The 12,188-nt window shown below is 37.7% G+C and overlaps 1 protein-coding gene across 1 annotated transcript; it reads left to right on the top strand.

Annotated features, from left to right (window-relative positions):
* The first annotated feature begins 5,848 nt into the window (after window positions 1-5,848).
* LOC125398036 (olfactory receptor 5AN1-like) lies at window positions 5,849-6,799 on the top strand. Its single transcript, XM_048430587.1, has one exon. The coding sequence runs from the start codon at window positions 5,849-5,851 to the stop codon at window positions 6,797-6,799; it is 951 nt and encodes a 316-aa protein (XP_048286544.1).
* The last annotated feature ends 5,389 nt before the right edge of the window (window positions 6,800-12,188 follow it).

Below are 12,188 nucleotides of genomic sequence, written 5' to 3'. Positions count from 1 at the left end.
CATAGCAGCATTATTTGTAATAGCCAGAACCTGGAAACAACTTAGATGCCCCTAAATGGAAGAATGGATAAGGAAAGTGTGGAATATATATATTTTAGAGTACTACTCAGCGGTAAAAAACAATGACATCTTGAATTTTGCATGCAAATGGATGGAAATAGAAAACACTATCCTGAGTGAGATAACCGAGACCCAAAAAGATGATTATGGTAAGTACTCACTCATTAGTGGACTCAAGCCAAAAACAAAGGACATTAAGTCTATAGTTCACAAGCCTAGAGAAGCCAAATAACAATGTGAACCCAAAGAAAAATATATATAGGTCCTCCTGGAAATTGGAAGGAAACAAGATTGTGAGGCAAAAGTTGGGAACATGGGGGTGGGGGTCGGGGTGGGGGTGGGAGTTAGGGAGAAAGGAAAGACTGGAGAGAGCTTGGGGGAATGAGAGCGTGGAGATGGAGGAAGGGCAGATAGAGGAGCAGGGAAGAAGATATCTACATTAAGGGAGTCATTTTAGGGTTGACAAGAGACTTGGCTCTTGAGGGGATCCCAGGTGTCCACGGATGTCCCCAGCTAGGTCCTTGGGTAGCAGAGCAGAGGGTGCCTGAACTGGCCTTGCCCCACTATCACACTGATGTTTATCTTGAATATCACTATAGAGTCTTTGTCCGGAGACAGATGGAGATAGAGACAGAGATCCACATGGGAGCACTGAACTGAGCTCCCAAGGTCCAATTGAAGATCAAAAGGAGGGAGAAGATGAGCAAGGAAGTCTGGACTACGAGGGGTTGGTCCACTCACTAGGACAGTGTGCCTGTTCTAATGGGAGCTCACCAAATCCAGCTGGACCGGGACTGAATGAGCATGCGATCAAACTAAACTCTGTGAATGTGGCTGACAATGGGGGCAGACAGAGAAGCCATTGATAAAGGCACTGGGACTTGTTCTACTGCATGTACTGGCTTTTTGGGACCCTAGTCTATTTGGATGCAAAGCTTCCTTGGACTGGATGGGGCAGGGAGGGCCTTGGAAGTTCCACAGGGCAGGATTCCCTGCCCTCTCTTAAGGAGGGAGGGAGAGGGAGGAGGGGAGAGTGGGGGAGAGGGAGAAGGGGGGAGTGGGGGAACTGGAGGGGAATGGGAGGAAGGAAGAAGTGTAAATTTTTGAACCGAAAAAATAAGAAAAAAAAAACAAAAAAAAAAGTTGGACTTGGATGGAATCTTTCCTTTGGTTTGTTGTTAGTTCCTTTTATTTCTGTTATTTTTATTTATATATTCTTAAGAGAATTCTTGCAATATTCAGGGAACTTAAAGGACCTGGAGAGGATGTACATAATTATGCAAACTGAGTTGTCATTTCTGGCCAATAATCTCAAGTTAGACATAAGTTTGTGATTCTATGTTTCTAGTTTAAAACAGGACCGTGGTATATAGACAACAAAGGGCAGTGGTTTACCATCCTGCTTAGATTTAAAATGGTTAGTAACTGTGTTGTTATATTTCCATGTTATCTTCAGAGATTCACTAGATAGTTTTATTTTTGAGGGTATAATTATATACTTTCTCCCTTTCATTTTCTCCTTCCAGTGTTTCCTATATGCCCTTCCTTCCTTACTCATTATTTGAGAATTTCACAACTTTAAAAATAAAATTTGATCATATCAGCCACTAGCTCCACCTCTAAATTCTTTCAGACATTTCCATGTAGAACCTGTCTCACTCCATTCTTTTTTGTATTCTCTCTTGAGTTCATTCAGTGATAATTATGTGAGAAGTGAAGAATTGTAGAGCCAAGTGTGGGCAAGCTCTCAGGCACACTTCCTCGAAGGAAATTGAGTTTTGCTATTTCAGCAGCTTTTACGAACCAAAGTTCTTCAACTAATGGTGGTCTTCTTTGAGGCTCCCAATGTTTGCTGTAATTTGTGTAGTTTGATCTGTGCAGGTAACCATAGCTGCTATGAGTTCATAAGTGCAATGACCCTGTCATGTCTGAAAATACTGCTTTAAAATAGCCTTTTCATTCTATGGCTTTTTACAGTTTTTCTGACCCTATTTTCTCAATGATATGTGCGTGTGTGTGTGTGTGTGTGTGTGTGTGTGTGTGTGTGTGACAGAGGCCTAATTTTGAGAAAGAGCTCTTCCATCTTACCATCTGCTCCCAAAAGCTCAAGTCATAAGCTTGATACAAGCACCCTCACTGAATGAGAATCTTGCCAGTTCTCAACATAAATTTCTTTTACTTTATGATACCAACATCCTAGGTTGTCATCAGGATAGGACATTTTCTGTCCTAAATTTTAGTTTCTCGTCATGAGTTGGAAGATAACTTATTGCCTTGACTTCTTCAATGTGTGTTGGCTGCATGTCTATTAGACCTGCTGTATTGATTCACAACAGATATCTGAAAAAAAAACGTGTGCATACTTATATAAACAAAATGCTTTCTATATTGTATGATTACATACTTATCAATATCAAACTGTGTTATAAGCTAATTGTGCTGTCTTTGGAGACTCCTTTAACATCTCTGGACTTAATTTTGTCTTCTAGAAATGAAGATCTTGGGACTGGAAGATCCCTGTGTCCTTTGGAGATCAAATGCCTCCAAGGTCAGTGAACTTACAATCTGGTGTCATAATAGGATCACAGGGGAAGTTAAGAAGCAATGCACATGGCAAACTTGGCTGGTAATTATTAGAAAAATCTCCATGACAACCGTGATGCTGGAGAGCAAGTGTCTGTAGCATGTTCTATAATTGGCTTTTTCCCCCACTTTGGCTCTCAACAGCACATTTAAGAGGATTCCCTAGTGTTACTCTCTCACTGTCTCACCACTAGACAGCCAGGTCAATGGCCAAAAACATTTATTAGGAATATACTAGTTCCCCTTCTGGAAAATTATTGGAATATTGGTAGTTTCACCATTTGGCAAGATTCTGTCTTCCTCTAGTCTGGGTGAAGGTCAGAGGGTAAGACTTGCAGTTAGAATCAGCTACCTTGAGAGTCCATCAGTTTTGCAGGAGGACTCACTATCTAATAAGATTTATTGGGATTTTCTTACTCTTCTTCTAGCCATCTCCTAACTTAAACATCCTGTATATTTTTCCTTTTACTCACTCAAAAAATGTGCTGTTCAGAGAGAATACATGCTATGTTGAAAATGTCAGGCATGGGGCTGGGGTGAGAGGTGGTTGTTGAATGAAGTATGTACCTTAAATTATGTTACTTTTCTTTTTCCACTCAGAATATTGGAGATAAGAGGGTAGCTAGGGCTACATGAGATTATCTGTACAGTCTAACTGATTTTAAAATCCAGATATCAAGATCTGAATAAAAATAAAGGAATTGATTAAGTTTCAGATTTCCTAAGAGCAGAGCATGCTTGTCCATGTATCTCAACTTTCTGTCTTCTCTGGAACTCTTTTTGCTGGCACTACATCTTTGATTACCAGGGTTATATATTTGAAATGATTGAGATTATATTCCACTGAGATGCACTGCTTTGGTTCATGACTTATAGTGGTAAGAAACAAACCAAGTCTTCTGATATGACCGATTACTCATGCACAATTCCTCAGACAGGAAAAATCTTCAAATGGTTCTCCAGTGTCAGCTCTGGTGGTCCTAGAGACACTAGATTTAGCAATGCAGTTATCAGAAAAACTCACTGCAGACACTACTAGTGCTGGCCTGTCCTTTTATATTTCTTTTAATCACATTTTTCCTCACTCAGCAACATGTATTTAACTTATTGTTCCCAACACATTTTAATAAACTGGCCGTGTTCTTATTAGATCAGAACTGATAAGCTGTGTTTATCCAGTTAAATCTTTAACAGATTTTCTATTTTAAACTGTCTTGGGAGATGCTGAACACACAAAGAACACTAATAAAAAGAGTGAGTACATTTGTTTCTTCTCTGTTACAACATTAAATAATTTAGTCTAGAAAAGATATTAAGAGAAAGAATAATGGTCTGTAATTTTTCAGTCTTTGCTGGGAATAGTGGGTTACATAGAATATACCTAAATGTGCCTGCCAAATCACCAAAATGCAATGAGACAATGAAACATTTCAGTCATTTTTATTGAATTGACCAATTAAATTGATATTTAAGAATGCTACCCATGAGAGTTCATAATTTCAAAATGTTTCATTAAGCTTAACTCAACTTGGATGAACTGAGAAACAACATTGTTTATCCTAAGAATAATCAGAAAGATGGTTAAGCTTTTAAGCCATAATGAAAATTAAGCGAAAGTAAGACTTTGAGTTTCAAATGCAAAGTCGAGTAGGACCAGATGATAATACATTCACCTGTACTTGTGGGTGGATGCAGATGTGAGTGAATGCAACACCTAACACTAAGGAGAAAGTCTCCTCCAGTCCTCCATCAACAGCACTGTCGTCTAGATAGCTCTTGGTGGAGGAAAACAAATGCAGCAATGAGAACCTGCAATGTGAGCGAGTGGGCATTTGAAAATATTCGGCAGAAGTAGATATTCTAATAACTGTTTTTCAACACCGTTATTGAAATCTGTCTCAGACCATTTTTTTTAGGAACTAACTTTGCCAAAAAGACCTTGATATATCATCTTTGTTCCGCCATTGCCTTCATTTTAGAGGGAGGTGATGGCAGGAAGCATAATTGCTAACTTTAACAAAGCTCTGCCTGTAAGCGCCTTATGTCATTCAGTATCTTGAGCAGTGCTAGAGGATGGTCAGTTTCATCACCACCTGTACATGAGACTACTGAGGCAGTACAGTGTTAGCATGATGAAGGGATATGCTGCCAGGAAGTGTATGTCATGACCTCTCTCTCTCTCTCTCTCTCTCTTTTTCCTTGTGTTATTAAAATATAAATCTTAAGTTGTATGAAAATATAGCAGATATACAAAATTGGGGAAATACAGATAGGTATGGAAAAGAAAAGAAGAAATCACAGGACCCTTATTTTTGTGTTTGGTTTGTAATTGTTTTTAATGTGTTGCTTTGGAAATAATTCACAATGTGTATGTTTACATGTTTACTTTTATGTCGGTGTTGTTTGCACATATGTGTGTTTATGCATTTATTATGAATTTGGATGTGTATTAGAGATAGAGAGAGAGAGAGAGAGAGAGAGAGAGAGAGAGAGAGAGAGATCCATAGGTCACGTTCATAAGAGTTACTATACAAGGCAAAAGTATACAAGATAGAATAGCATTCCTTGCACTCATCAGTGTTGTGGTGTGTATTTCTTGGTGGTTTAGAGGACATCTTTCACACAAAAGGTGTTGCTTACTATTTTTGTATATTTTGTGAATATTAGCATATTTTTCTATTGAATTTTTATTCTTTTTCTTATAACAAGGGTTTCCACTTGTTTTCATGCTTTTACTCTATACTTGAAGTTTCAAGGTTATACTCCATTCCAAATGTGTATCAATGTATAACTGACTCTCTAACAATTTCCCTATATTGAATCAATTCTCAGAGACCATGAAAGCATGCTCATTCTACAGTAATTAAAATTATAAACTTTGCCATTGGAAACTCCTTATCAACCCATTTCTGTCTGAAATTTCTATTTGTTCTCAGTGCATGTCTGTAGCTGTGAGGATAATGAGCCATGGATGTTAACAGTACAGTTGTGTTTCTCCAAGTGCCAACTCTTTCTCATGCTCATCTCACCGAATTCTTTCATAGGTGATGTCACTGATATACTTTCTCTTCTCAAGGACAAAAACCAGTTTCTTTTTCATGGAATATTTATGAAATTCTCTCTAAGATAATGTTGCAATATCATTTGAGTCCTCATTACATTGTCTTATTTCCTTTCTTCTTTTAGGAACAGAGGCACAGAGGTAATGATTGGGGGAAGAAATATTACCGAGATCACTCAGTTCATCCTCCTGGGATTCTCAGATTTCCCAAAAATCACAGCACTGCTCTTTGTTATATTCCTCACACTCTACATTATAGCACTCACCTGGAACCTGTCCCTTGTTGTTTTAATAAGGATGGATTCCCACCTGCACACACCCATGTATTTTTTCCTCAGTAATCTGTCCTTTATAGACCTCTGCTACATCACGTCTACAGTCCCTAAATTGCTTTCCAACTTCTTCCAGGAAAAACAAACAATCAGTTTTGTGGGTTGTATAGTTCAATACTTAGTCTTCTCCACTATGGGGTTGACTGAATCTTGCCTCATGACAGCAATGGCCTATGACAGGTATGTTGCCATTTGTAACCCACTGCTCTATTCATCAATCATGTCACCATCTCTATGTGCTTTCATGGTAATGGGAAGCTATACAGCAGGACTCATATGTTCTTTATCTCAGATATGTGTCTTGATGCAGCTCCACTTCTGTGGACCTAATGTCATCAGACATTTCTTCTGTGACATGCCCCAGCTGTTAAATCTATCGTGCAGTGACACTTTCTTTGCACAGGTTCTGCTTCTCATATTGACAATGTTTTTGGGGCTTATAAATGCCTCAGTCATCATGATATCCTACGGCTTTATTGTCTCATCCATAATGAAGATCACTTCAGCTAAGGGCAGGTCCAAGGCATTCAACACATGTGCTTCTCACCTGACAGCTGTTTCCCTATTTTATAGTTCTGGAATGTTTGTCTACTTGAGTTCCAGCTCTGGTGGCTCCTCCAGTTTTGACAGATTTGCATCTGTCTTCTACACTGTCATAATTCCCATGTTGAATCCTTTGATATACAGTCTGAGGAACCAGGAAATCAAAGATGCTATGAAGAGGTTGCAGAAAAAGACAGTCTTTAGTCAAGGTCAAAGATAAGAAGATTTCAACACAATACAGTAACATTAGAGTTACTGTTATCTGCAATCAGGTGCACATTACTGGAACACTCCAAAGTCTACGGAACTTTGGATAAGACATCTTTGAAACGGACAACATACTAATAGAAACCAACAATTGATTTGATGCAGTGGAAGCACATCATATTTAGGACCTGTTTGGTCATAATTTCCTTGTTACAAATGACCATCATCTCATCTTTAATTATTCTATCTATAGGCATTTGAGTAGTATCAAGTTGAGAACTTGTGCAAGGCTGAAAACTGTTTGATTACATGGCTACACTTCTAGAGAAGATTACTAATTGAGACCCTGACCCCTAGTGTTTACTTATTTTTGTATCATTAGTATCACAATGTAGTATAATATGGACAAGGCCATGATCATTAATTGTTCTGTGACACTTATCAGGTAAGGGTGATCATACCTAAAATTCCTGTTTAAAAGAAATAAAGCCACATTTTGGGTTTATTGTGACTTTTAGGAAGACTAATCAGAAACAGCTTGATTTTGTTAAAGAAAATCACTCTAGCCACTTCATAAATTTTAGGTCACACACAAAGGTGAGAGTTTAAATCATGGAGAGAAATGGTGATAAAGACAGGGTTTCATTAGTGCCAATTCCTTGGTATTCTGATGCTTTGATTGCTGGCACCTTGAAAAGTTATGACCTATCTTATGGCCCAATAACAATGTATGAGCTGATGGGATCCTAATCATCTCCCTTAGTCATCTATATCACACCCAGATGTTTGTCCTGCACTGATATGATATCCCGGGGAGGCCTGCTTTTTTCTGATGAGAAACAGAGGAGGAGTAGATATTGTGGAGAAGGAAAGATGGGGAGGCACAGGGAAGAACAAAGGGAGGGGGAAACAGTAGTCAGGATGTAATATATAAGAGAACAATAAATAGAAAACAAAGCAGGAGAATTTCCACAGGCCTTACACAAACCTGGGCTACATAGTTGTATCCCACCCTAGGTCGCAGAAAGATACTATGCCACAAGCTAATGAACAAACCAACAGACAATCAAAACACGCAAGCAAATTTCCATCTTCAAACAGGGCATCACAAGACCCTTATCTGAGATCATTGTTGCCAGTCTCTTTTTCCCCAGTTTCATATAATTTTACGTGTGATTGGTTTTTTTTTTCTGGAGTATATAGGGTGTGCATGGTTGACTGGAATTTCTCAGGAAAACCGTTGTGTGTTATTCCAAGATGATAAAGGAGAGGAATCATTGTTGGTGCTATTCCTCAAGAGTTACATATGCTTTGGTAAATTATTGTAATAAAGTCATTGGTTCAGAAAGGTAGACTGGGATGAAATCATTTATTCGGTATGTTGTTAGTTCCTTTTCTATCTGGTATTTTTATTTATATATTTCCAAGAAAATTCAGGAAATATTCAGTGTGCTCACAGTGTTTGGAGAAGATACAGGTAATTATGAAAATAGAGTTGTCTTTTCTGGCCAGTAATCTCAAGTCAGACATAGGTTTGTGGTTTTACGTCTCTGGTTTAAAACAGGACCATGATGTATAAAGAACAATGGGCAGTGGTTTACCATCCTGCTTAGATTTGGACGAAATGGTTAGTAACCATGTCATTATATTTCCATGGTATCTTCAGAGACTCATTAGATATTTTTGTTTTTGAGATTGTAATATAATTACATAATTTCTTCCTTCTATTTCCTCCTTCCACATTTTTTCATATGCCCTTCCATATTCATTATTTGAGAGTTTCACAATGTTTACAATAAATTCTGACAGTACCAACTGATGGCTCCACCTCTAAGTTCTTTCAGACCTCACCCCGTGGCATCTTCCTCCCTTCATTCTCTCTTTGTATTCTCCACTGTGTCCATTCAGTAATATTTATGTAAGTATTGTTGTAGGGCTAAGTGTGGGCAACGTCTCAGGAGACATTTCCTTGAAGGAAACTGAGTTTTGCTACCCCAGCTGTCTTCATCTACCAAAGCTCTTCAGCTAGTGGTGTTCTCCTCTGTGCCTTCCCATTTATGCTGTAATTTTTGTCGTTGATCTGTGCAGGTAACCATAGCTGCTATGAGTTCAAAAGTGCAGTGGTGTGTCATGTCCAGATTTTCAGAAAACACTGCTTTACAACAGTCATTCCATTCATCTGGCTTTTTACTATCTTTCTGTCTCTCTTCCTCATGACATTGTGTGTGTGTCTGTGTATGTGTCTCCTTGTGTGTGCATGTGTACACACGTGTGTGAGTTTGTTTGTGTTTAGGATGAAGGGCTAACATTGGAGTGAATTCTCTCTTCCTATCATGTGCTCCCAAAAACTTAGCCCATAAACTTGATACAAGCTCCCTCACTGAATGAGCATCCTGCTGGTCCTCAATGCAATTTTACTTTATGATACCAACACCCAAGGTTGTGTTCCAGAGAGGACATTCTCTGTCCTGGAATTTCAGTTTCTTGACATGAATTAGTAGATAACTTATTTCCTTGGCTTCCTCACTTTTGCATTGGATATGCCACATGTCTGTTAGAGCTGCTGTATTAGTTGACTCACAACAGATATTTGAAAAATGTGTTAATATCTATATAAAATAAGGGTGCTTTCTGTATTGTATGCATTTATATTTATCAATATCAAGCTATGTCATCAACTGGTTGCACTATCTTGGGAAAGTCCCTTGACTTCTCTAAACTAAAGTTTGTTTTGTAGAAATTAAGATCTGGGGACTAGAAGACCCCTCTGTCTTTTGCAGCCCAATGACCCCAAGGTCAGTAGTTACAAGCTAGCATCCTAATAGATCACAGGGGAAGTTAAGAATTGATGCCATGGCAAATGGGGCCTGTAATTATTAGAAAAATCTCCATGACAACCATGATTTCAGAGAGTAAGAGTAAGAGTATGTTCTATAATTGGCTTTTCCCTTCCACTTTGACTAGGAACAGCACATTTAAGAGGATTCCCCCGTGTTGCTCTCTCACTGTCTTACCAGACAGCTGGGTTAATGGTTAAAAATATTTATTAAGAATATACTAGTGACTTTCCTGGAAAATTATTTGGAATATTGACAGTGTCAACATTTGGTGGGAATTCTGACTTCTAGTCTTGGTGAAGGTCAGAGGGTAAAACTTGCAGTTAGACTCTGTTATCTCAAGGTCTGTCATTTTTACAGGAGGACTCACAATCTAATAAGATTTATGGGGATTAAATTTTCCCACTCTTCCCCTAGCCATTCTCCTAACTTCCACACCCTGTGCTTTTTCTCCAGTTTCCTTTTGTGCTTACCCAAATTATATGCTGTTCAAAGAAAAGATTATATCATATGTTTAAAATATCAGGTATGTGTCTTGGGTGTGATATGGTTGTTGAATTCTTATGTATGTACCTCAAATTCTGCTACTTTCCATATTCTACTTATAACAATGGAGATAATGAGGGTAGCTATGGTTAAATGAGATTATCTATAAACCTTACTTAATTTTAAAGGCACGAGATGGAGATTGGGATAAAATCAGAACTGATTGAGTTTCAGATTTCCTAAGAGCCAAGCATGCTTGTCCAAATATCCCAACTTTCTGCCTTCCCGGGAACTCCTTTCACTGCACTTTTGCTTACGGGTGTTACATCTTTGAAATAATTGGAATTATACTCTATTCAGACTCACAGTTTTGGCTCATGATTTCTAGTTATAAGAGACAAACCAAACCAATTCTTGAGATATGACAGACTACTCATGCATGATTACCCTGGACAGTTCACAATCTTCAAATAGTTTTCCAGTATCAACTTTGGTGGTTCCTGAGTTCTAGTTTTATCAGTAAAGTTATGGGAGATGCTCTATTGGAGATGCCCCACTCCAGACACAGATAGTGTTCTTCTATCTGTTTACTTCAGATTCTTTTACTTATAATTTTTTTTCACTCAGCAACATGTATTTAACTTATTGTTCCCAGAACATTTTATTAAACTGGCCATGTTCTTATTAGATTAGAATTAATAAGCTGTATTTATCTAGTTCAATTTTTATCAGACTTTCTATTTTAAACTGTCTTGGGGGATGCAGAACACATGCAGAACACTAATAAAAAGAGCGAGTGTGTTTGTTTTTCTTCTGTTACAATACTAAATAATTTAGTCTAGAAAAGATATTAGGAGAAAGAATAATGGCCTATAATTTTTCAGTCTTTATTGAGAATAGAGGGTTACATAGACAATATCTAAGTGTACCTGTCTATATCACCAGTATGTCATGAGATAGTGACAACATTTCAATCATTTTATAGACTTGACAAATTAAATTGATGTTTAAGGATGTTACCTCTGAGGGTTAATAGTTTCAAAATGTTTTCACTAGACTTAATTCAACTTGGATGAACTGAGAAACAAAATTGTTTATTCTAGGAATAAACAATTCTAAGAAAAACGGCCAGTTCATAAAACCAAATAGAAATTAAACAAAAGTAAGATTTTGAGTTTCAAATGCAAAGTCGAGTAGGACCAGTTGATAATACATTCGCTTGTACTTGTGGGTGGCTGCAGATGTGAGTGAACACAACAGCAAGGAGAAGAATCTCCTCCAGTTCTGTGTGGACAGCACTGTTGTCTAGATAGCACTTGGTGGAGGAAAGCAAATGCAGCAATAAGAATCTGCAATCTGACTGAGTGGGAGCTCTGAAAATAACATGACACAGGGGTAGAAATAATTCTAATAGCTATTTCTCAGTACCATTTTGAAACCTGGCTCGGGCAATATTTTGTAGGAACTAACTTTGTCAAAAGGTCCTTGATGTATCATGATATATGAAGTTAAATGTAAATGGTTAAAAATGCCTTTAACACCACTTTTCAAAGAAGGTGATGTCAGGAACAATAATTGCTAACATTAACAGAGCTCTGTGTGTAAGCCCCTTATGTCGTTCAGTCTTGTGAGCAGTGCTAGAAGATGGCCAATTTTACCATCTCTATTTATACATAGGACTACCGAGGTAGAATAAAAATAACATGATATAGGTTTATGCAGCCATTAATTGAAGTCATGGTCTCTCTTCCTTTGCTATTATGAATATAAATCTTAAATTTTTATTAAAATATAGCAGATATAAAAAATTGGGGAGACACAGGTAAATATGAAAACGAGAATAAAATTCACAACACTCTTACTTTTGTTTGGCTTTTAATCAGTATTTATTTGTTTCTTTGAAATGGTTTCTATGGTATGTATGTCTGTATGTGAACGAGTGTGTGCACCTATGCATTTATAAATGAATGTGAACGTGAAATAAAAGGGAAAGAGAGACAAAGACAGAGAGAGATAGAGCACATGCCTGAGAGTAACTATACAAGGCGATTATATACAACATAAGGAGAACATTCTTTG

The sequence above is a fragment of the Myodes glareolus genome, chromosome 7, assembly GCF_982192425.1.
Source record: "Myodes glareolus chromosome 7, mMyoGla1.1, whole genome shotgun sequence".
Lineage (NCBI taxonomy): Eukaryota > Metazoa > Chordata > Mammalia > Rodentia > Cricetidae > Myodes > Myodes glareolus.
This window is presented reverse-complemented; position numbering and strand designations above follow the sequence as displayed.